Source organism: Antedon mediterranea, chromosome 11 (genome assembly GCF_964355755.1).
Source record: "Antedon mediterranea chromosome 11, ecAntMedi1.1, whole genome shotgun sequence".
Classification (NCBI taxonomy): Eukaryota; Metazoa; Echinodermata; class Crinoidea; order Comatulida; family Antedonidae; genus Antedon; species Antedon mediterranea.
The window spans coordinates 21,244,914-21,272,023 of NC_092680.1; the positions used below are offsets into that span (position 1 = coordinate 21,244,914).

The 27,110-nt window shown below is 32.2% G+C and overlaps 2 protein-coding genes across 4 annotated transcripts; one reads left to right on the forward strand and one right to left on the reverse strand.

The window, feature by feature from the left end:
• Positions 1-623: 623 nt before the first annotated feature.
• LOC140062322 (small ribosomal subunit protein eS21-like) lies at positions 624-2,760 on the forward strand. The gene is made up of 6 exons (XM_072108482.1): positions 624-679; positions 793-856; positions 1,403-1,466; positions 1,747-1,818; positions 2,081-2,136; positions 2,614-2,760. Exons 2-6 carry the CDS (start codon positions 807-809, stop codon positions 2,621-2,623), a joined length of 252 nt encoding a protein of 83 aa, XP_071964583.1. The 5' UTR covers positions 624-679; positions 793-806; the 3' UTR covers positions 2,624-2,760.
• A 3,342-nt stretch (positions 2,761-6,102) lies between these two features.
• On the reverse strand, positions 6,103-27,025 carry LOC140062650 (uncharacterized). 3 transcript variants are annotated; one of them, XM_072108955.1, is made up of 3 exons: positions 26,741-27,025; positions 20,980-25,151; positions 6,103-7,972 (listed from the first exon to the last, which is right to left on the reverse strand). In XM_072108955.1, exon 2 carries the CDS (start codon positions 24,988-24,990, stop codon positions 20,983-20,985), a length of 4,008 nt encoding a protein of 1,335 aa, XP_071965056.1. In that variant the 5' UTR covers positions 24,991-25,151; positions 26,741-27,025; the 3' UTR covers positions 6,103-7,972; positions 20,980-20,982. The 3 variants fall into 3 exon arrangements, with proteins under 3 accessions (XP_071965056.1, XP_071965054.1, XP_071965055.1); XM_072108953.1 differs by having other exon boundaries at positions 20,968-25,151; XM_072108954.1 differs by having other exon boundaries at positions 20,968-25,151; positions 26,951-27,017.
• Between the last annotated feature and the right edge of the window lie 85 nt (positions 27,026-27,110).

Genomic DNA, 27,110 nt, shown 5'->3' on the forward strand with positions numbered 1-27,110 from the left:
TTGTTTGTGCTGAACTGAAGCCTGGTGAGTATTATTTGAAGTGAGTGAAGTGTTGAATGGTTCACCGATGATATATAAAGGACCATTGTACAGAGTGCTTCAGCTTTTGATTCAAAGATGTTTGTTCACGTCCTTCGGTGATTCATTTATACTGTTTGCTATACAGAATAGATCCAGACAATAAAAGGATAGGCCTATTAAAGAAAGTAATACAACATATGATAGCTGGTAAACAGTTTTGGTAACGTAATACATAACCTCAAAAAATATAAAAATTGAATCTAGTCTACAAATATAGACCTAATTAGGATTATTTCAACGGATAAGTTAACTTCTCAAAATATATCATCGATCAAAATTTATTGAATTCATTCGAAATTCGTATTAAAAGTTTAAAAGAAGAAAGAAGGCCCAACCTAAAACAGTAGCTCACCTCGAAAAGAAGCCCACCAGAAAAATTCCATTAGCTTTTTTTCGAATTTAGGCCTACTTGTTATAATTATTAGAAACCTGTTTCCAATTGTGTCCAAAAGTAAAACATGGAGTCAGTATTGATATGATTGAGTCTCTACTCTTGAGAACAACCGGGAACCATATCATATAGCGCCACCAATGTTGAATTATGGGATGGTTTGGTGCCTTCGATCCTTTCTGTCGATCGTTGCCATAAACGTGACATGTGAGTAAAATATGTGTTAAAAACTTGTAATTTTAGCAATTTTATAAATACAATCAATAATCGTATATCGATTTATTGGTATTTTAAATATTTTCTGTATCCGTTTTTAACAGAAACATTTGCCAAGATGCAGAACGAAGCCGGAGAATACGTGGATTTGTACACTCCAAGAAAGTGGTAAGGAGGCGCAGAAGCACGATGAATGTGTGTAAGCCCGGCCTCGGTCGGCATGGCCATGTTGGATGGCACTAGCGGGAGGATTTGTCCTAGGCCTAGGGACGATTTATTTGGCCGAGGAACGTTTAGGAGCTCTGCTTTTTTCAATGCAATTATAAATAAGCCTGATTCAATAATATTAATATGAAGTTTATAAATAATCCTACTTAATTTAAATAAATTTAAATTAGTGTACCCGCCACGCATATTTATTATTATTTAGACAGTAATTTGTTTAATGAAATGATGAAAGGTCTTTGACTCTGGAAAAGTAAATCAAACCTCAATGTTTCCTTTCACAATGCAACACGCGGCCACGCACATATCGATTGCTACATAGCCTAAAAGTGAGATGTTTCAGCCTGCCTGACCCTAGCTAGCCTACCTTAATAACTATTAGGCCTAGTACTAGGCTATAGTTTACAATTAACTTTATTCTGCACTTGGTAGATTGCAAAATATTTGATACACACCGATTTTGATTGCTTATTAATTTTGTTTTTTCAGTTCCACCAGCAACAGAATAATATCAGCCAAGGACCATGCCTCAGTACAGATAAACATTGCAGAGGTGAGTTCACAATTATTAGACAATTTATTGATATAGAAAAAGTCATGATAATTAACAATTAAAGTAACATTACATTGCAAAATGACAATCAAACAGATATATAAAATGTGTAGATGCATGCCAGCTGTAGCAATAAAAAGTCATAACAGTTAATGTAAAAAAAATTATATCTTCTTTTAAATCATGTAAGTAATATTATTTTGAATTCATAGATAGATTATTATGTGAATGATCTACAACATTACTGTGCCATTCTTATGTTTTGTTGTTTTGTGTACAGGTTGATCCAACTACTGGGATGTACACTGGTACGTTTAAGACCTACGCTTTATGTGGCGCCATCAGAAGAATGGTAAGATGTACATCTAACGTGATCCTTTTATATCTGCTCCAAATATTAAATTATATAACTATTTTTATTTTCTAATCTAAAGCTTTCTCTACACATTAAACTTTATCAAACTATCAAACTAATTTGACAAAAAAAAGTGTGATGTGCCCAAATATGGTAGTAATACATAACCTGTTATAGTCAAGAGAAAATAAAGTTTTTGAAAAATATATATTTTGATTGTGTATATCAAATAAATAATGATTTTATGATTTATTTACAGGGTGAATCGGATGATTCATTGGTTAGACTGTCGAAGGAAGACAACATAATTGCCACGTAAATACTACAGTTATATTTGTACAGTTATATTTGTAACTCAAATTGCAAATCAAATTCTTTTATCCTTTCTCTCTTCATCACTGTTTTGAAGCAAACAAAAACTTGTTTCCCAAACCGCTAAATAATCTTTGATTTTTGCAATAGTTTGAGATATTCCTAATTTTGAACCTACAATTTTTTTATTTATATCTTGTTTTCATATCTTTATTCCTAGTAAGTCACATATGATAAACACAAACCCTATTCATTAAACGTCTCACAAATAGTAACGTCAATCCTGAAGTGCTGTCTACACTATCAAACTTTATGTGACAAAAAAAGTGATGTGCCCATATATGGACATGATAATGTCATATCATTACCATATTTGGGCACATCACACTTTGTTTGATAGTGTAAACAGAGCTTTACATTGGTCTGATCTCCTGTTAACATAAAATGTACTAAAGTCTTCTTTTTGTTTTTTTTTCACAGTAATTATTAATCCAGTCCCTTACCAAGCCACAATGCAGTGATGTAGTTAGCTTATAAATTAATGTCTATTCCAGCATTTAAATTTTAAAATGGCAAACATGACTTGTACAATATTGAGATTGCAAATAAAGTAAATGTAATCTTGTATTCATTTGTATTGTTATTTGTTTTATAAATCACAAATTGAACAAACTACACCAATTTGGTTAAAAGAAGTGTGCCCTCTATATCAGCACAACGGTTTATACTAATGTAGCTGCTGCGGTTTCTGGCTATAGTAGAAATAAGAAGAAAATAATCAGATACATAATGAAGCACATGACATCAGCAGAAAACAACTAGTTTTGGATATTCATGAATTTGTAATTCTTTCCGAAACAGCCACAAATTTGTGAAACTAACTTGCTTGACAGTTTCTTCAGACGAAATGACAAATGTCATTAAACTAACAAGCTGGTTAGTTTCGCAAATTTTTTTCAAAAAGAATTACAAATTTAGAAAACAAATATCGCACACAAGTAAAGAAATTATGAAATGTTAAGAAAATTCTACCAGTCGTTCAAATAATCCATTGTAGAGCATTGTCAAAGTGCGAGCCAGAGGGGAATGCAATTCATGTGCAATAATGATTCAACAGAACAAACAGTGGGAGCCCACACACAAAAGCCTAATGTTAATCTTTGTACAATTCATAAAAAAATTATAATAATCAGTCGACGGAGCTAACAGGTCATCTTGTTTACAGCTAGATTATTAAGCGTAGTTCCCACTAGTGACGCAACGCAAGGACGTAACGCAACGCAAGTGAATTGACCAATCACAAGCGATGGCTTATTCGCTTGTGATTGCTAACTGTCCATAACTTCGCTTGTCATTGGTTAAAACGCTTGCGTTGCGTTTACGTCCTTGCGTTACGTTCTAGTGGGAGCCAAGCTTTACTAGTTTCGTTACGGATTGGTTGAAAGTTGCTTGTTACTCAACCGTGAACAACCAGAAAATGAATTGATCCTACCGATTTACCGATAAAGGCACAATAACACAGAAGGTGAAATTAAGTTAAAATAAAACTAGAAACAAAACACATACAATACACGAGGCACCTTCTATAAATTAATGTAAAAAGATTACTCAAGTAAATAAACAGTGTGGCGTGTTGACCGCGAATGACAAACCACCAGTCCCACTACACCTGCACAATTTCATTTGCATAACAACGCACAGCATACCAAGCCGTGTCGTACAACTACGATGAGATATAAATTCTCTTCTTCACGTAACGAAGAGAATTATCAATTCTAAAATATAAACGGTGGATATGCGCTCTCTTGATGTGATAAACTATGACGAAAGAGATGGAAATACTACTTTTTACATGTTATTCAAATTTTTATCCATGATGACGTAATCAAAATAAAATGGCGGTAATTGATTAACAATTTGGGTATCCTAAATAAACTTAGCTTTCTAAAAATCTCTCAAAAAACAACATTTATTTTTAATTAAAAAAAATCTGTATCTGTAAAGATTTTAACACCAGGTAGAGCAGAGAGTAGGCAACTCAAATTAGGGCGTATTACCCGTTGGGCCACCAAGTACATGACTGAACAGCTGATAATAGTCTGCTTCATATTACGTCATTCTAACCGTTACGTCATAATATGCATATTCATGAGCACCATCTTGAGGGAACAAAGCTTGTATTAACGTAGCAATAAATAAGACGGCCGGTTAACAACACGACTGTCGTGGGTTCTAACCCCACGCTGGTGGAATAGAGTTAAAGGTATGCGACCAACTGTGTTTGGGTTCACAGAATTATACGTCCCCCTTTCCAATAGGCAATAACTTCAATGCATCTGGTAATGTGCTGGAAACGACCCCAAAAGGCTGTGGCAAGGCCTTAGTGCTGAGGCAGGGAGAGCACATTTAACATCTTTTTTTTTGGCTTATGCCACCTGTATTCGATCTCGTAAATTTTATGTTTAGCGCCCTCAATTTTAAGAACGCCCGCGTTTACAGTAGATTATTTATCCATGTCTTACTGTACTTTATGTATAATTCAATTCAATTCACTTTTATTTCAGAACAAAGTCCATATCATAACACATAACAATATTCTAAAAAATAAATGTAAGTAAGTAAAAAAATCTAAACCACATAATTTATGCCGTCGGAAAACCGTCGGTTTTCAACTGGAGTGAAAAAACATTTACCGTAGCCTTAAAGTATAATAATAAGACGAATTGATCGTACTACAAATCGGAAACAAGTTTTCCAAATCAATGAGCGTTATGAAATTGAAAAGTTAACCTGGCAACCTATTAAGTCAGACGATGAACATATCATTGGCGCCACTTTCCTATTTCTTCTTATTTATTTAACAATCTTTTCAATGCGGCGTATCGATAATCAGAATACTGAATCTTTCGTTAGTAGCTTTATTTATAGTAAAAACACGCGATATGAATAATTAGTTGCTATTGAATGACCATCCTCTAGTTTCTATACATACTTTCTACTTTTATATACTTAAGTTCACTTTCCTATATTTTTTGTTAAAGTATGATTCGGTGGTGGTATTTACAAATCATTTAGAATTACATTCTATACTCTGTACTTTATAATACTTAAGTTCACTTTCTTATTAATAGTAATAACTGTATTTTTCCGTGGTCAATAATTTAGATAGAAGATGGTAAATATACAGCAGGTGAACATGGAAAACTCGTAATGGCAATTCCGCTCACACAGAGTTACGGGACGTCGGGAGTGAGACATCAGTCTCAGGTGTGTGTATAATTTACATGAGTACATCGTGATTTTAGGCCTATATCGCATGGATTATGATGACGAATGTTTGAACTCAGTGGGGAGGGGGAGAATTGCAGGATAGAGTGAGGTGCCAATGAAGCGTGGTTTTTATACCGTTTCGTAATTCACGTAAAATGCAACGAATACAAACTAACGGCAACTTTTAAGTTAAAATTTTCATTCGTGTTGACGTTACGACTTTAACGTTACGACTTAATTGACGATAAAAATACGAAGACTGCAGTATAGAAATAGTGTGATGAGGGTGATATATTGATTGTGAAAAGGATCGCAAAGAAAACATGATGAGGAAGATTTAAAGCTCTCTGTCTACACTATCAAACTTTATGTGACCAATAAAGATGTGCCATATAGGCCTACCATTACCATTTTTATACCTCCATGCATATACGGACATGATGATGTCCTATATCACTACTATTTTTGGGCACATCACGTTTTTTTTGTCGTCAAACTAGTTTGATAGTGTAGACAGAGCTTTAGATTGTCAAGCTTGTCCGCTTGTAGGCCTAAATATAATAGTCGGTATTGGTGGTAATAAACGTGATAAATGCCACGAAGAAGTAGACAAAAACTCACTGATAATATTTAGCAATTATTTTATTAACATATTTTATAATTTTATCAGAATCTTTATTTATACAAGTTTACACTCCAAACAAACACAGAGTTGAATGACAATAAGTGGCGGGTCAGCAATTACACAACAGTCTAAACGTAAACGTAACTTAAAATGTAATAAATATTATAAATATTCTCAAAATGATATTCAATAAGATCAAATAAAGAGAGACATATAAAGTGACGTCACAAATTTAATATCACGTGCAAAGTTCATAAAGTATTCCAACTGTTATTCTTTCTATGATAAATTATGCTATTTAAACTTATGACTATTTAAACTTTTGACTATTTAAACTTACATGTGCTGTAATTTGTAATATTTTATGTTCGGTGTAAGTTAAATTTTATTTGATTATTCAGAAGCAATGTTATAGCATTCTGTAATGATGACAAGAATGTTGATTTATTTAACGTATTGGGTTTGAACCAACCTGGTTTATGACAAAATTAAATAGTTCAAAATAAACAATAAAGCAACTACAGTGTATGTACTTAATATTTCTTAAATGCTCCAGGGTACTTAAGTGAAATCAATTTAATGGAAACACTTTCACTAATGATATTCTAGCATGTCTACAATATTACTGATTATATCAGATATTTTAAACTAAAAATAACATTTTATTTCATTGCTACAAAAGTGTAAAATTACTAGTTCTAAATGTTTTCTTTTCAAGACATCTTCAAATGCCTGACAGACAGTAAAATATCTTTTATCCAAAATGGCATTTCATGTTTAATTTTGATGGGCATTTGTGGTTACAAACATTATATAACATTTACAATGACAAGAACAAACATAAACAGGCCTATTCATAAATAAATAATTTAAAGAATTTTATATTTTTAAACAACAAATAAAAATTAAGTTGGTATTAAAAAATTGAACAATAACTTGTAAAAAATTAATTTTAATGGATATGTATTTCATCAATCTATCACTGAGTTAATACATTGCAGTTTAATTAGAAAAATTAAATACTCTATGGTACTTTACCTACAACACTAAAACATGGTTGCGAGTGCTTAATGATTGTATGATAATTCCAGTGCAAATATTCCAATACAAATTAACATTAATTAAACATTTTAAATGTTGATTTAATCTAGATATTTACAATATTTTTATAATTATAATACATCACTTCTTTTTAACATCCCATTATTGGACAGATAATTTTATCATAACATTTTTAAATTGGTTTTGAAATCATTTTGTTGCATTTGTATATCAATACAAATAACGTAATTTTCCTAGAATGCATACATTTTATAATGCAGCAAATTTTACTTTTATTCTTTTTGATAAATTTACAATATTATACTACCGTTTGATTTAGCATTTTATATCATAGCAAGTATAAAATACTGATATACAGAGTCTGACATTTGAGAATATAATATTTTGGCTAAAATTGCTTTAACAAAATTAATAAAATGTTACCTCTACACATTGTGAAGATAATCATTGAAATACTTGTTACATATTAGTTACAGTATATACTTATATTAACTGTTACAATTATATATATAAAGCAAGTATGTATTCTATGAAATTGAAACAGGTCAATTATGGATGTCCCTACATGCATTGCAATATCACCATGGCAACCAGGTGCAATGAACTCTTCAGTCAATCTAAGAAGCGGTTTGATGGTCATTTGCAATTCAACTTCAGATAGTTACTATCCTCTGCTTGCATTAGTGCAGCTATAAATCAGCTGTTTAGATTTCAATATGCATTGATTGTATTGCTTTCTTTCGTGAATCTATGTGAATTCTCCCGTAGTTACGAATGAAGAATGATGTAGCCTGCTGTATATTAATGCAGACAAGCGCCTCCAACAGTCGGCGGACGGTATCATAAGTACACATTCACTCCATTACAACAATGTCACTCACTCTGCAAAGAAACCAAAAAAATTATGAAATTATTTATTTATTCAAGAACTTCTTCATTCAAAATGTAGCTAACGGCAGAGAGGCTCTATACAGAAAAAGCTAAGCATCTACAATACATTAAACATCAAACAACATTTTCATAAAAGATAAAATTGATGACTATAATGGGTCAAACTTAAAGTCTTTCTGACTTATATGACCCCCCCCCCCCACCCCCACCCCTCCCACATGATTACTTTATTGTATTTATTATCCTGTATGTTATTATATTGTGGAAATATTGAATTAAATTTAATAAAATTGGCAACATTCAATAAAGATCAAAGAGTTTCGCTGCTTCAAAAGATTATAGTTACATAACAAGGAGGAATGTCAGAGTGTAAATTTGAGATCTGAAGACAAAATGTAACTAGACATGTAACTCGTCACTTTGACGAGTTTGGTTATCCGCCGCGCAAGTGGTGCAACATTAACATTAAGGGGATAGGTTGAGGACAAAAGGAAGTGTTCACGTTGGCATTATGACCTGAACTGAAGAATATGATATGTTGTTATTGCTGAATTTTATTATTTAAATTCATATATAGTATACACAGTATAATCTGTATCCATATCACATACAGTGACATACATAGAATAGGCGAAATTACGGGACCCGTTATTTATTGCAATTTTTAACATGTTGACGGTTTTAAAATGAAACGCGAAGGTAGCAATTCCGAAAGGAAATTATCTCAGCAACAACGTATTAGCGTGTAGAAGAAATTTGAATACGTGAAATATTGATGCGCGCTCGTTTAAATGTAATGAATTATGACGCAAAAGATGAAAATACGACCTTTTTTATTTTACTGGCCATATGATGACGTCACAACATCCGATTGGCAACATTTTTACATAATTTTGTATCTACAATCCAATAGCTTCCAGAAAAAGTTTTAATCGTGATTATCACATTTTATTCTTACGAGCTATAACAGATTAAAATTTACTGTAAAGATGAAATTAATGCCACACGTGATTTAAATTTTTAGGCATGATGACGTCAAAAAAATTAAAATATTTTTAACTCATGCGAAAGATACTTGATTGACCTAGACAATATTAAAATCGGGGTGAAAATGGAAAACGGATAAGTGGAGATGCGCTCTATTCAATGTGATGAGCTATGACGAAAGATACAAAAATCCTAAATTTTATATTCGCAAGGCCATACGATGACGTCACAATGTCCGGTTAGCCATATTAGTACCTGATCCGACATCTACAACTCATCTACTTCTAGAATATGTCATCCACAAAAATTTGACCGTCTAGTTTAGAAAGTACGACTGTTTTAAAAAAGGCATATTTTAAACGAATTTTTTAACCTTTTCATAAAAAACGCGCGCAAATTGTCCAATTCGACGTGCTCGTATGACGTATCTTTAAGTCGAAATTGTTTAAAATTTTGTAAAATTACTAGAAAAGGCTGGAAAAACATAAATCACGCGAAAAAAATACGTTTTCAATGCTACGTGCGCACCGCACACGTAAAATTATGCGCACGCGTGGGAATTTTTGACATGCTTAAACCGACATGAAACGCGTAGAAAGTTGATTAGAAAATAATTTTGCGCATTTTGAAATTTTAAATGCGCGTGCGCGCGTAACTTTGTGTAAAACACGGAATTTTTTTTCAACAGAAAGTTAGCGCATGATATAAATTAAACTTTTGCAAAGTTTCAAGTTGAAATGTTATTTGGTTGTCGAGCTATGTTAAATACGAAAAAATCGTTAAATCGCGCGTAAGTCACGTTGCGCAATTGTAAACGTCATGAAAAGCTTCGCTTGACGACGTTACGTAAATGTCAATATGTTAAGATAGTTACCGAAATGTTATGTTTGCGAGTTTTAGAGAAAAGCGTTACACAAAAATCATACAGAATGATTTCGTACAATCACAAGAGGTTATCCTGCAACTTCGTTGCGGATAACCAAAAAGCTAGTATAGTTGATATAATAAATCACAGTTATTATTGATCAATGTTAATTGGCTTTGGTCGTTAGTGATTCACTTACTGTACATAAGTGAATTAATTATTTTCATTTTTTTGCTTTGTAATATTGTGTTACAGTATTAGGTATTGATTGAACTACAAATTGTAATAGATTTGTGATAATAATTATGAAAATGCAAACAATAATGAATATTATGAATGCATTATACAATAGTGGGTTAATAATAATATGGAAGTACGGTACTTTGTCAATAAAATAAATATCAAAATAGGTAGAAATAAGATACATAATAAGCATTGTAAGCAGCTACATAGTAATTACTTTGAAATTAATTTAAAAACTTATTTATTTGGCAAGTTTAAAAATAAATTTAAAAACGATCTGATTTTTTGTGAATTAAATTGTGTCGAAAATATTTTTAAACCCTCAGTATCGGTTTAATAATAATAATATCATGGATTTATATAAGTGCTTGAAACCTCTAAGCGCTGAACATTATTACCCCAGTCATGTTTTTAGATCAAACATGTATGGAACATTTACATATAGTAGCCTACTTCTAGTGTAATCAACTCCAATTAATGATGACTGCTATTTATTTGTACATAAATAAACAATCTCTGTATAATATCATTTTCATTATGAATTGCATGCCTGGGCTGTGAACCTTTGACTTATGTCACCTGTCTGGTTTGCCATCACAATAGCATGATATGATTCAATTAAGGAGCTACCTCCCTTGCATAGCTGTCTGCCACACTTCATGTTACCTCAATGTTTTCACAGAGTTCTCGTCAAAATACCCCAGGCAAGTGAGCGCACAGAACCCATTTATAGATGCACTCTGTACTCGCATCCTAATTTAGCATTTTATGAACTACAATCAGGGTAAGCTTGTGAGCAAGTGAATAACTTGGAAAGATTGTTAGAACGAGGAATAAATATACAATATAAGGTAACTATAGTTTAATAAAAATGGCTATAGGAATTCACAAAAAAAGAATACAGTGTGCTTGACCTTGCATTGACCTTTCCCAGGGTCTAACAGGAAGTGAAATATATTATACTGTATTGCAATGAAGTGTTTACACTCTAGCTGCAATATAACGAATAATGAAGGCATATGCTAGAAATGAAATTTTTATGTGAGAAATAATTATTGGAAAATAAAGTAAATAGTAAAAATTTAAATTTAGTAACTTCCATTTTGCTGTCTTCTAAAATATGTTAAAATATAAAAAGAATAAAAAAAGGAGTCAGATAAAACAAGGGTACTCCTAAAGCGACTGTGGAAAACATTTTGAGAAGCCTATCAATTTACAAGAAACTGATGAGCTTTATTAATCACCATCAAATATTGATAACAGGGAGTTGCAACTCTGCTGAAATATTATCTTCTTCTTATTATCAACCCAGTTTAATAATACAACTTCACATCAATAGTCATTTGTTTAAAATCTGTTCTTAATTGGATTCCGGAAACAAATAAAAGAAGTAGGTCTGTATTAATTTATATGCTTTACAAGGTTCACGATGACAATATTATTTAATTAGACATTGTCCTGTTTTACTGCTGTATTTTGATATCTTCACTGGAAGACAACAAAACCTACCAGGATTGTCCTGTCGCAGCCTAAGGTAAAAAATAAGCTAAGATAATCCTCCCTTCTTTTCAGGAACCACTTAGTAAATCTTAAAATGGATATTTCAGTAATAAATATTGAGTAAAGTATGAATACTTAGAGGACGTTTGATGCAATTAAATGGCTGCGGACTAAATTAGAGAAAGGGTGTCTGTATAATGGAGTTATGAACAACACAAAGCAACTGTTTGTCAAGTTTAATAAGCTGTAGCCTACATTTTATTTGGTTCAATGTTCATGAGGACAGAGTATGTCATTCAAGGAAGTAGGATAAATCAATGGATATTATGCAGTTGTACAATTTCATTTGTTTTGCTACACTGAACATGATAGACATAAGCTCTTGCAAAATTTATTACAAAAAAATACAAAACAGTTCTTGGCAAGAAGATAATATTAACATAGAAAGTTTGATCTTAAATAATAAAAAAAGAAAGCACTGTAGACCAATAACAAAGCAATTAAGACTAGAAGAAGAGTAGGAGGAAAAATACAAGCCATTTGACAAAGTATTTCAAGTCTCAAACCCTTACAAAATACTAATTGTACATGACAGTTAAAATTCAATTACGATTTGCAGAAAGAATATTCCACAGATCAACGACCGTGATTGAACCACACATGCTCAGTTGGAGTGAAGATTATCTAGACAAGGGTATTGTTATGAATTAATAAAGAAGAGATAGTCATTTAGTTTGTGATATGATTGATTCAATACAAGGTTATATTATAATAGTTTGCTTTCAATAACATGTTTATGTTCTGAAGGTATTGATCAATCTCTTCATAATATCATCTTTGTTTTCAGTTTAGATTGTATGTTAGTTGATGCTTAGTTGATATTAATAACAAGCAACCCGAACCCTGAAAACGTTGACAATTTTCAAAAATACAATTGGGGTAAAAAAACAGAGACTACTGTATACATATAAATATATATTAACAGGTTAAAACCTCTCAATGAATTTAGTATTCAATTCAATTGATTAAAAGAAAAAAAAAGATATATATTTTAACTACTGTAATTCAGATGAAACTAGCCCATATCCATCCAGCATATTCGTGATCCATCATAGCCAAACCAAACACATTACTGTCTAGGACACTTTAGGCACACAAAACATTAAATCATTTATGTTTACAGTAGATCAACTTGGCTATAATAATGTTTACTTGCTTTAAACCAATATAATCAATCTGAATTTATAAGAAAATGTAAATTATTGCTAGATTTACATAAAATAATAATCCATGGTTATTGAGTTTGGGAATCAAACATCGTGGAAGACATCAAGTCAAGTTCATACCGAAACTAGTGAAATTTGAAATTGTAATATGTAATCAATAATTAGGCCGAGACGACACCATAATAATTATTCACAACACAAATTAATTACTTAATTACACTTGGTTTGTAATATATTGATTGGTTAAATTTTCTAATCAATTTGTTATTGTGTGAACTTCGTGAGGTGTAGCTGGGCTCTTGTTAAGTGTAACAGAATGTATTTAAACTACAGCATTATAGCAGGAGTTCAACTCCCTGATTATACAATGTAAATGTTTAAAAAGGGTGCCAGTATTTTATCAACGGTGATCTCCATATCCTCATAAGAATTAAAGTGGTGCAGTGGTCACAAAATAAAGGAACAATTCCATCAGGCCACTGGGTTATCAAAAGACTCTGTTGAAACCTTACCAACTGTACTGGGTATGGTATAGCTCCTCCCCACCACCCATACCTAAACACTACTTGGAATTTTGAAACAGCCTTTCAACTTCAATGCTCAGGCATCGTTCTTTAATTCTCTTTTGGCTATCCAACATGTTTCATCTTTACTTCTTTCAAGCATTTCCTCAAAACCATCTTCTTTCAAATGGTCAATTAATCTGAAATTCCTCCTTTTTTAAATATATGAATTTTATTATTTGTTTATTAAATGTATTATTCTACTGGATGGACCACCCTCATAAAATACTGAACAGGTGAACTAAAATATAAAATAAATAAATAGCTATTATTTGTTATCATTCAAAATATTTTCAAATTTGATAATAAAACCATGGTTACAAAAGTAGTTCAAGATAAGACAAACATGAACTCAAACTCCATTTTCTGCAAGTCAGCGAATCCTGGATCTCAAACTGTGCGACTTCAATACAGTTTATTCAGAACTGTGTGGTAGATGTTTAAAAATAGATATGAAGTCATGCTGTGTTTTGACAACACCGTGAGTCATTGCGTATTGGTGGACACCGACTAAGAACCAATTATTTTAAAAGTATAACGAGATAGATGTACAGGTGTAAAGCAACAGCGCTTCAAACAAGTATTATCTTGCGATTCATACACGATGAGTAATACTAATACTATCATTGCTTGCCTTGATGAATGGATATAATCAATAATCATGTTGTTGTTGTGGAATCATTTTACTTCACTTTAAGGGCGTGACCAAGTGGAGTGGAATATTAATGAGACATTAGAATCAAGGAGATATTACAGATAATACTGCATTTAGAAGATTAAATAAATAGTAATTAGATAAAAATTAATTAACTGAAGTGTGGTATGGTGAATACACTTGTGACATACAGTGAGGTTTGTGGTAATTAATCAAGTAATAATCTCATACAGTTTGCCACATTTCAGTGGCGGATCCAAGATTTAGAAAAAAAAGTGGGGGGTGGGAGTGGGGGTAGGGCCTAAAAGTAGTAAAATGAAGTGTTGAACTTAAATTGATGTCCTATCTTTTGCATTACACTATTTGTGAAATTTTCTGCTGCATAAACATCTTCTTCAATACTGTACTCAGAGAGGAACAAGAAAATAAATGGAAGAAATCAACAAGTGAAACATCTTCATGAAACTGATACATTATTGGTAGTTTTGAATTGAATTATTGTTTCATTAATAATACAGCTGGCAAACCACTTTGATGATTAATACCCAGAACTAATTATAATGATAAACATTTTGCATAATTTTAGTACAGCCTCACATAGAACCTTGGGCAGATTAATAGAAAATATGTTTCAGCAAAAAAATAAGTTAGGTTTAATGGGCTTAACAATAACAAATAAAATGCCAGAAAATTCTAAAGACAGAGGTGCACATTCGTTTTCCTTTCCTTTTCCCAACATACTAGGTTCACGGAATAAGTAGGATACGCACAGGATCATTCTATATGTATAAGAGTTTGAATGTTGGTGGTTGATATTGTTTGAGATACAAATGTTTGGGCACGATATTGATCTAATACACAGCATAAATGCTAATAATAAATTAAAACCAATTAATAATATATAGCATATTGTGTTTTGAGGGTGTGGTAACTAACAGTGACTCATCCAAACAATTTAACTTGTGTAAGTAGAGGAAATCCGATAAAAAAGAACAATAACAAATTTACAATGGAAATGTGTAGTATGGTTGTACTCTTTGTGTAATGTAATAAATTATTATAGGAATGATAAAGCAGATATAATGTTATGCTAACAAAGGGCTGTTAAAGTGAAGACTTAGATGATTTGCTGGTACTGTAGTTGGAATAAAATATAGCACTAACCCTCGGTCCACACTATCAAACTTTATGTCACAAAAAATGTGATGTGCCCATATATGGACATGATGATGTCATATCACTAACCATATTTGAACATATTACTACCATGCATTGGCACATCACACTTTTTTTTGTCAAACCCATTTGATAAGTGTAGACAGAGAAATTTAGAGTTTTAAGTATTACAAATAACATGTGATGAAACAAATGATTTTGTACACAATTTCAGTTTTAGATCATACCAAAAATTGTACAAATAACCAACGTTTAATACAGAGGATATTTTTATGAGTTTTGACTGCTTCTTTTCAACGAGTTGAATAGAAGGCTTTCAGCAAATCATTATTGAATTGAAGGTGTCGCACATAGATGTCTGAAAGTCACAAAAAGCTCACCATACAATAATACCATACAATAATACCTCTAAATCACTAATAATAATTTGCATGGCTCGTGATAGGAAACCAACTGATCCAATGACAAGGTGTGTTAAAAATAAAAATTAATGATAGTTGCAAACTGTTGTTGTTATTGTTATTGATATCCTTGCTGTGTAATTGAACTTTACTCATTAAGACACTCCTGATTTCTAAACCCTCACTTCCTGGTATTGACAGATCAGCATAGGTAATTGTACATTGAGTCTTGAAAAACATGTATTTCTTGGAATAAACACAGGTGGCATGTAAACAAGGAAATCATACTTTATTACAGCCAAGAGTCATTGGATTCATGCTAAAGAACTATTTACAATAAATTTAAAAAAACTTGAAATATTAAACACAGACTTGGGGAACCAGGGGGGGGGGGGGGAAATGCTAGATTACTAAATATTAAAAATGACAACATTATTTCTTTGTTAATGATGCAATCAATTTCCGATTAGACAACCAATATACCTTCCTCCAATGTATTATTGTACTGTATTCATAGGAGATAGAAATCTCCAAACAAAGATAACTATTGTATGAGTAAAACTGTGTATAGTTTAAAATGCAATGGAACACATCAATTCAACATTCAATTCAACAAAAAAAAGGACTATAAAGTATTTAGTACAGTATTTACTATGAAATTGCATTCAGGGAAACCAGACTATGAAAACCAATGTTGGGTCAGCACATTTGATGCTGTAATGATATTGTTTAATATAATACAGGTATTGTGTTCAGACATGAGTCATCAATACACACCTTTACCAGATGTTAACATCCTTTCACACCTTAAATGGTGAGTGCAATATTTTCAAGTTCCTTGCACTTCCCAAAAATCCCAGGGTAGTTTTATGACGCTGCTTTACACAGTAAATTTTTTGTTTTTAATGATGATTCAGTAAATGAATTATAAATGCAATGTATGTAAATTGTGAAAGTGAAATGTCTGCTTTCCAAGAACTTTAAAGTAGTTTTGCATTTTCAATTAGGTATACACCTTACATTACCATGTGCAATTTTGTCAATGCATTTTATATACTGTATATTATTTTTAATGAGTGTCTATTACTATTAGTATTATCCTTAAAAAATATTAAAATTATATTAATTTTTTCGTTAATCTTGTGCTTAGGATTATATCGACACACCTGACTAGCCTCTGGCTTCAAACCTGGCTGCTGACCTAGGTAAGGTCAAATCTGAATCCAACACAAGGTCAAATACAAGTTCATTCCATATCCTGTTTTATTCAAGATCAGTTTGGTTTTAGGCTTCTTAACCCCGGATAACAAATTCAATGAGTTAGAATAGAGTGTAAAAGATTCTCTAAACAAAGCTGTTAATACCATTAGTCAAGTAGATGAGTGTGTATCATGTGTTTTTTACAGCGACCACAAAAAAAAGTTTTTATACACTGATGATGAATAAATGAACTTGAATAAAAGACTTTCAATGAATTCATTGTTAAAAACAACAAAATGGAAAACTCTTTAACAGACTCATGCTTCTGTTTTTCTTCTATTCAATTCTTTGTCATAGTTAGATAGATATTCCAGATGTAGATGTACAAAGGGGTAAACTATTCTGTAACACAAAATATAAAATCAAATCCGAAATTAAAAACATTGTTGAACTCTCAACATAGGTCAACAAAACCAAAGTAAGAGAATAGTTAATGAGAAGACCAAAGAAATCCACATGGATTTGACGCCGGCCACTCTAATTTAAATGTGAATGTCGATCTGCTAATGGATGGTGTGAATTAGAACATTTAAATGGCACGTGTTATCAGCAAAACCCATTGGGACTTAATGTCAGTTCAGGCGCTTTCTGTGATCACCCGATGTTGTGCACGAAATGATTGTTATTATCAAATTTATGTCTTTTTTAATAGTAGTGGGTAGATATATCCAAAGATGCTCTGAAAACTGTATTTGATCTTTTGAATAAAATGAAAACATATAAATCATCACAAAGAAGTATCCTACTACAAAATTATTATTACAAAATATAATTATTACAACTAAATAAATGTATATATATTTTGTTTGTGTTTTCCTATTTCCTAGCAAATACAATATTTAACATAAACCGAGATTGATTTTTTTTTTTGGAGTGGGTGGGGGGTTGTGCATGGGATGAGTGTTACCCAATTTGCAACAAAATCATCCCATGCATAATAGGCAAAAGGCAGGTATAAATGTGGTAACATTAAACAATGTTTTTGACTTGTTTCAAGATCATAGACTCAACAAAAACGATTTTTTTTTCATAGTTTAAAATGGAAATTACTGTACATCTGCACTATGAGTAAATCTTAATTATAACTAGACAGAAGTTACTAACTAAATTTATGAGGCATGTGATGCAATGATACTGTTGGTCTTAATAAGATGAATCCTATACAAACATTACATTTTAAAAATGCTATTTTTTATTTTTTACCAACTACATTTCGTGGCAATTTAGTTTCATGATTACATTAATTAAATTTAAATTGTTTATTTAATTAAGACAATTAATTTTAATTACGTTTCAGGTATGTGGTATATAATCATGAAGCAGAGGTTAGAGAGTAAGCCTACGGGTGAATGAGATACCACCAAACTCAATAACATTCCTAGGTGTTTAAAACTCCAGGGTCCTTAAACATGAGTATTCCACTACCCTAGGTAACCCCATCAGGTATTGTTTATGGGCCTTGGAATTCACAGAGGTGGCCAATTTGGTTGTGTGTCTTAAAATAGGGGTACAATGTACACCAAAATATGTATCCACAAAACCATGTTGAAATCAGTGTAAATTATAAATATTTCAAGATACATTTCCCTATTATCATCTTAAGTTCCTTAAAGTTATTTTTGCTTGCTTTATTGTTGTTATTATTACTGATTACTGTTTTTAAATATCAAGTATTTCTGTACTTTGTTTTTATTTATTAGGGTATCTGTTTAAAGCTTCGATTACTTTGAGCTCCATTTTCTATAGCTTTTGATAAGATATGTTTTTAAAAATAAAATTGATTGATTGGCGATCACACAATAATCGTCAAATGAAATATAAAATAAATGTGTGGAAATAAAACATAAAATAGCAGATGGTACAGTATGTGAAAGAAGTGCTCTAATATATATGGCATGACAAAGAAAAACAATTGCTGAAAACAGGCTATACACATAACTGGCATTTCTAGATTAATTTTTAAAATGATTGGTTGTTGTTGAACAAAAATATTTCAAAGTAAAGAAAGTATTCAGTACATGTAAATACTTTCTAAACAAATAACATTCTGGTTATAGATGGTTTTGCTAATTGAATATTTTCAAAAGCAATGATTAATATGTTACTTGCTTGTTAAAGATTAGTACAGAAAGGAGGACAAACAGGCAATAAATCTTTGATAAACAATACAAAACCAATTCAATATAACATTTATTTCTTTTCTCTTTAAAGAAAATGTACTGTATAGAGTCAAAATACACACTGAAAGTAATTGAAAAGTCTCCAATCTTACTTGTGATTGGAGCACTGAATATTTGTCTAGCTAGTTTGGTTGTTTCTGAAGGTTGATAATTAATAAGTACCTGCAGGTTATTTGTTGTTTTGACTTTTTTTAAAGTTAAAGGTAAACATAATCGAAATATGCCTAACTGAATATTAAGATTTATATTTTTGTTTTATGAGCAGCAATATCTTTTAATTTTAAAAACACTAAAATTACATAATATTTGACCTTTAACATTAAGTGCTATTCCTGCATGACAGGTATCAAATCAGGTTCACTTCCTATTCCTTGATTTTAGTATTAAATATCATTTCCTTTGTTTTTCTAGTATTTTGCTTTGTAATTTGCCATTTTAAGTGCAGTGTACAAATCTATGAGAAAGGGATTACATGTATTCTTCCCTTGGGATGTTTAATGGGTTTTGTTGTTACAATAATCCGCTGTACCCTTGATGTCAATGTCCTGAGTAAATGTATGTAATTAGATATTTGTTCATTAATCAATTATAATTAGTAGCCACTTTGTAATCCCTCTTTCATTGAGTTATTTCTGCCTTTCATCTTTCATTCACCATAATTTATTAGTCACTCATAAATTAGTGAAGACAGATTGTTCTATTTATCTATAATTAATGACGTCGTTAAATTATTGTACACAATATTGCTAATAAAACAATGTATACTCTACATTGTGATGATGATCCAATAAAGATTGAAATGTTGAATCAATGATTTTACTCTCATATTGGAGAAATGTTTTACTGTTCTACTGTACTATACTCTACTATAGTAATTATATAACATTATAAAGATTCTAACAACGAATGAAGCTCTTAAACTGGTTATAAAGTATGGCATGTAATGTAAGTTACATACAGCGGAAGTTTGATACACTTATATAGCACGGTTAGAGGGGACTATCATAAAGATAAAGGCTTAATGATTGTTAAACAAAAGCTTATAAGTTTCCTATATTGGCCGGACTAACTTCCTATCTTATCAGGATGATGGTTAGCATTGTAACCTACGATGGAACGGATGACAGGCAACAAGTCATGGGTGACACTCACAAACAAACAGATAATTATATTACAGTATTTTAATAGATACAGATCACCAGAACAAAGCATACCTCTCCTCACTACTTTTGACTCTCTATTCGTAGTGGGCTAACCTACAGATTTGCATCAATGACTTTATTTCCATTCACAATACACAATTATAATAATTGCATTTCATTTTTAATGGAGAGAGTATTATTAGCATTACAATCAGAAAGAGACTTAGCACACTTTAAAAATTGTGTAAAGTGAGTTTAAACAAAGTGGAAATTCAATAACGGTATAGTCTAGTAGTTTGTTGAAAAACATGTAAATCCTACTCCATTTACTGAACGACGAAGAAGATATATCAGCCTTTGAATTACTTGTGCCATTTCCATCAAATGTACAGTATGGTGTAAATGATAGCTATCAATTAATGCTAGATATAAATTAAATGAAACATTTGCCAAAGAGACAGAATGTTTTCAATATTTATTGAATGTTATGCAAATTATGAAAGCAACTGAAAATAATTCATACATGAAAACAAACATTCATGATATAAATAAAATACTGTAATTATGGTAATTCAAAATACAACAACAGTTTTACTGAATGTAAATTGAACTGCAGAATTGTAAGTTTATCACAACTTTATGCTAATGTGATGTATGCCATATAAAATATTCTCATAATATTAAGGGTACACTGTATGGTAATCTATTTTTAGTTGAAGGTTATTCAATACTGTGCGTGGAACTGTTTAGATTTCTTACTAAAAAATAGAAAAAAATGAAAAACTTACCAGTTTGGTAACTGTTCATTTTGAGAGTTGAGTCTTGGCTTTCTTAACTTGGCACAACCATTTTATGACTTTAGCATTGCGTGTAATTATTGATGAAGTGTTATCTGGAATCTTCTTTAACTTTTTGGTTAGTCCACTTTCACTGACTCGACTTCCTTCTGACATGACATCCGAGTCGGCATCTACATGATCATCATTTATTGCTGCCATATACATTGTGTGAAAGACATCATCAAGTTCATGTGGAGACTGTGCAGTAAACAACACGTTATCATCAAGACCCATTTGATCAAAAAACGTGTCCAACTCTGTCAGTGAGCTATGGCGCGATGGGGTAGCAACCTGCGGTGTGCTTACGTCCGAAGACGAGCCCCAAGAGTTTCTTCGCATCAAATGTTGTTTCCGTTTTAAAGAATTATGATTGCTTCCAGTATCGGGTTTTTCTTCAACAGATTTTAGATCAAGAAATTGAGGTTTTTCTTTCCTTTTTCCACTATTTCTTTTTTCTAGTAATTCCTTTGAGTTGCGTCTGACTCTCATGGCAGATTGTTCATCATGTCTCATAACAGATATCATCGTAGCTTCTACAACGCTTTCAGTCGACAAAACCTGAACATTATCTTCTACAAAAACGGAATCTGGACTGTTGTTCTTACTTGAGGTAGGCTTGTTAGTGGACATCTCACGACTCAGATCTGATGTTCCAATACTATGAGAAACAACACCAGAACTATGACATTTGTTTTTGGTACTACTACCCATACTTGGCGAAGTGGAATGTTTGGGTGAAGGTGGATTGTTGGAAGAGTTTAACTTGGATAACACCTCGTGTACTTCATCTATACTTGCTTGTCTTGTTTTAAGTTCATTTTTCTCAGCCTCTATGTTACGTTGCGTGCTCTGAGTGGTATGCTGCGGTTGACTATAACGACTTGGACAAACAACTTTAACTTCATCAGAAAGTTCTGTTTTAAATACATCACAATTATTATTACCTTCAGCAGGTTTTCGGTAAGATTTAACACCTTCAGTTCTAATAATCAGCAATTCTTTAGCGGTGGGTTTATTATCCACATTCTTAGTGTTACAAAATTGCACATTAGTAGAAGTATCTTTCCTATATACATTTTCTTGTTTTTCTGCCTCTGTATTTGAAATTGTCTTGCATTGTTGTTTATTAACAAGTTTTTGCTTATTTTCCTTCAATGCTTTTTTGTATAAATCCTTAGAATCCTTTTCTCTCCGTCGCTCTCTGGAAACATGATCGTTCCAACTATTAACACGTTTCACAACAGGTCGAAAGAAACGATCCATTTTAATATCTTGTTCGTAGTCAGTCTGGCTAAGAGAACTATAAGATGTTTTATGTTGAGGACAGGTTGGCCTAGAAACTTGAATAGTTGAGGCACTATCCTGGCCAGTAGGTGTGATTTGTTTTATCCTTCCTTCCTGATCTAAACTTGTAACAACATTACCACAATCTGATACCAGTAAATTTCTATCTGTTGGCTTACTATTCACTGTTGAATATTCATGAGCTTGAACTCTCCAATCATTTTCTTTCTCAGTAAAACATGCAGGATTTGATTCACTTCTTGTGGGAGGAGCTACACTAGCGTATTGCTTGGTCGGGTTTCCTGTCAAATCAGCATCCAATGGTAATGAATATTCATATGGCTTATGTCTCAGACTAAAAGCTAATGGTTTCATGGATGACTTACTTTTGCTTGCTTGACTTACTCCAGATAATGAATATTCATTAAAAACTTTTGAAGGCAGAAAATGTGATTGGTACTGGTATTCATTACCTTCTTGTCCTTTCATGGTTTTTAATTCTGCAGGTTTTAAACCGTAATTAAACTTCGGCTCATTAGCCTCCAGCACTTGACCCGTAGTTGACCTTAATATCTTCCAATTGATATCATTTGTACATCCATCAACATCACCTGGTTTGACAGTTGTTTTGAGTTCACTTGAAGTTATTGACCTATGAGACGTAAATTGATTATCACTTATAAGTTCAACTGATGTTGCATCTCCTACACTAGTTTCGTGCCTGAAATCTTTTATCTGTTTACCATTTTCCAAATTCTCATGTGAGATGCCAGAGCGAATACTGGAAGAAGTTGACAAAGTGGAAGACTTCCTTCTCGGTTGAAATCTGACTGGTTTATACTGTTTGGTGAATTTTGATTTTTGTGTTACTAAATATTCTTTGGCATTGCTAGAATGCATGCCATAGTGATCATCCAGTGACTTCTCATTCACCTTAGCATATACCTGATATTTTTCTTTTTCTCTATGTGATGATAATGTATCATTGCCATGTTTTGTAATGGTACAATCTACATTCATGTCCTTGATATTAGTAGAGGGCATAATACTTGGTTTTGTACCAGTTCTTCCAAATTCATCAGATTTGATTTGTATCACTTCGTTATTTTTTCTTGAATTAAATCCTGTTTTCATTACATTTTTATGTTGTATTCTTTTTAATACATTTTCGTTCAGAGGTTTTTTGAGGATTATAGGTTTCTTCGGCTTTTCTGGAATCTTAGGTTTTGTTGAAGTATTTGATGGATTGTAAATCTCAACAGTTTCTGGTGATTTTCTCTGGTGTCGTGCGTTGCTAGTTTGAACGCCAAGTTTCACAGAAGAAGATGATTCTTGCTTGATTGACTTCCTTGGAAAATCTCCAGAATATGGACTATGTTGTGATACTATACTATTGTCATCTTTGATAGGTCTAACAATATATGGAGATGCATCAGGATGTAACCAGGTGTTTGCATCAGGTGCAGATCTCTGTCTTACATGTTTCTTAACAAAACCACTAGAAACCTGAGATGGTTTATTTAATATTTCAGGTTTTTTATCGATTGTTTTATCAGATGGAAAATAATGAAAGCTATGACTTGCTACCATCTTCCGTTCGCCCTCATTCTTTGATTGAGTGCTAACTCCGAGTCGTTCGGCAACACTTAACTTTGACGTTGTTTCTACATTGGAATGTGTAAGATCTATTGACAGTGCCTTGACAGCATTGTGATCATTCTTTGCCAGCCTGTTCTTAGCGCTACTTAATACAGAGTTACCAATACCACTTTGATCAGATTTCAACGTTATTTTATCATGATGTTGTATAGTGCGATTTGAGGTACTGCTTTTGCTCGTTGGGAATAAAGGCTTCGCTTCAATTACTCTTCTATGCCTCTCGTGGTTCATAGCTTCTAATGAATTATTATTTTCTTGAGTACTAACATAGTCTTTCAACTGTATATGATATCCAGGTTCTTTTTTTCTTTGCGTTCCTGTGATGTTGGTTTCTTTGTGGTTCTCCTTACCTTGGACAATCTTCAATGAGTATCCAAGTGGTTTAGGTGGTGTCGGAGGTTTCTTTGGGCTGCTTGGCTTCACATGGTGGCTCTTTTCAATGTTGCTACCTGTTTCTGCACTTATACGCTGGTCATATTTAATTGCACTTGGTTTATTGGTTAAATTTTCGTCGGAGTTTGAAAAAAACGTAATCCTGTTCAAAACTCTTCCGGATGGAATGTTATTTAAATTATCGTTGCATTTGTCCTTTTGGATTTCATTATCCGAGTCATCTGAAGAGAAAGTTGTTATAACAAGTCGTGATTCCACGTGAGGACGTTCAACACTTCTTGCTCGATGCATCTTCTCTCTTTGTTGTTGTTGTCTTCGGCTTCTCTGTCTAGATTCAATCAAACCAATATCATCCTGAACCTTGTTACTTTGTGAATCTCGTACTGGTACGGTTTTACTTCCAAGACTTTTCTTATTCTTGTTAAAATATTCTACTCTGTTGTGACTCATATTCAAACTATTTTCATTCTCACCACCCCGTGCAAAAATGGTATGATCTCCTCTACCTTGAAACAGTTGCTCAGCTGCGGTTCGTTTCCGCGGTTGGCTTGAAGTATTCCGACGGAAAAAATTTGGACTTTTATTCACCACTTGAAGAGGAGTCTTTCTCTTGACTGTGTCATCGTCGAAAGCCATAATAAAGCTGATCTATTCTAGCTCATATCATTAAAAAATACTTGTGTATCACAGCAGTCTACCACCAACCATTGAATATGGTTGATTCAGCAATTGATAATAATTAACATCTGTTCATTAATTTCACTATTCATCCACTGGTCTTCCTTCCTTCGCATGATCTGTGAACAAAAGATGAGAATCAACGTTAACAATAGATTTTATTACATTTGTGCATTCAACTTTAAAAGGCTTCCATCCTTCCAATTGGATGCTGTTCAAAATTCAAATTGAGAAAACTCCTAAAATGGAAACTTCCATTTAACATAAAAGGTATGATTAGATACCAGAAATCAAATACAACCATAGTGTGTATTAAACTATTATTTACAAATGTCCTGATCAAAATGGAAGATTCCAACGGACACTTTTGAGAACCTTTGAACAGGAACTCATGACAAAATTACACAAACTTTTGTTGAGATGTGGACATAGACTATTAAATACTAAAGTACAATAAACTAAGTCAACAAAGTGACACATATTTCAACTGAATGATAATTGATTGAGAACTTCTCAAATATCAAAGTACTATACAGTACTATAAACAGAAATCATTGATGTACATTTTCAATTTTCTACATGTACCGGTATTATAATAAAGGTCAATTTGAATGTACAGTATTATATAAATCTTTTTAAACTAGAGATTGAGTGCAGTGATAAATAACTTACATTTTTTTATGTGCATCCTACTAAATTCTAATTTTTTTTTTCATCAAACATACAGTACTTTACTGTACTATTGAAAATACTATTGAACATTTTAGTTTGAAAGTTACAGCAACACCTCCTTTTTTTTAAATGTAACACAAATTTGTACAAAATGATTCATTTTGTTCTGTCTTTGAATTGTACATTTTTGTTCAATTGCAATTGCCTAGTCATTCTTAATACGGTCAGTGACCACACAGAAATTAATTTATCAAATGGTATTATTGACCAATGTTTATTTTGTTAAATTCATATTGAGAAAATTAACCCAAAGATATTAAATGCCAATGAATTTGAGATATTTTAATGTATTTAAGTAAAATAACGAAATGAAATAAATGACATATGTTAAGGTGATTGTTTGTATCTACTGTACTGTAGTAGATGAACATTTTCAGAATGTCATATTAAACCAGCAATTTTCTGCTAAGTATCTTTAAGGATTTTTACCGAGATAAAGTTGGCCTATGGATGTTTATTATTTTAAAAAATGGAAAAAAGTACACATTTGTCAAACTCCTCCGGTAGAACTTCAGTATAAATTAAAAATGACTTTAATTTTCAATTTATTTATTCACTTTAATTCAAGTAGGCCTGAATATAACTGGACTAGGCTAGTGCTTATTACTTTAAGCACATTCATAGAAAATTTACATGCTAGGGATTTTTAAATTAACATGGTGTTAAATCCCCCGAAGACGCTGTTATTTTTGTTTGGTTACGCTCGGCTGGTCACGACTGTTTATCATCTCTGCAAATCTATTTCCTTATGACACCTGGTTTAAAATACCCCCTCACCTGCCAGAATTGACCTTTTTGGTTGGGTACATGTTCTATTCATATTACATTACATATGTTGTAACAATAGGCAGTCACTCCTCCTGCCTTCCTGCTAGAATTAATACCACCAGAGTATAAGTATGCAACAATAAGAACAGCTGAGTACATATTTTAATCTTATTATTAGAGTTAAGTTAACAATAAATGGGTTTCTTACCGATTTAAGCTTAGCTACCATCACATGCATGCACACATCAACATCAGCTGATCATTTCCCCATCTTTTACCGGTCAACATCACCTCCTGACGATCTGTTGACTTGTTAATAGCAGCATCAACCTGTCGGCTAAAGTAAGGGCGTACCTGTATTCTACGTTGGTATCTACGTTATTTTTAAGATTAAGAATGTATAAAAAGGTCCACGAACCGTTGGATTTATTCGATTTCACGGCTCACAAAATGTTTAATGACGTATAAAATAACAAATAAACGTCGGATAATATTTTCATGAGACAAAACAACACTACACAACAAAAATACGCTATATTTCGTATCCCGCCCTCTTGATTGAAAAATAATAATAAACA

Excerpts from the sequence above, each read along its gene's own strand:
- LOC140062322 (XM_072108482.1), top strand. The coding sequence starts at position 807 with ATGCAGAACGAAGCCGGAGAATACGTGGATTTGTACACTCCAAGAAAG. Across the intron at positions 857-1,402 it reads TTGTACACTCCAAGAAAGTG|TTCCACCAGCAACAGAATAA; the intron begins GTAAGGAGGCGC and ends TTGTTTTTTCAG. Across the intron at positions 1,467-1,746 it reads TACAGATAAACATTGCAGAG|GTTGATCCAACTACTGGGAT; the intron begins GTGAGTTCACAA and ends TTTTGTGTACAG.
- LOC140062650 (XM_072108955.1), bottom strand. The coding sequence starts at position 24,990 with ATGGCTTTCGACGATGACACAGTCAAGAGAAAGACTCCTCTTCAAGTG.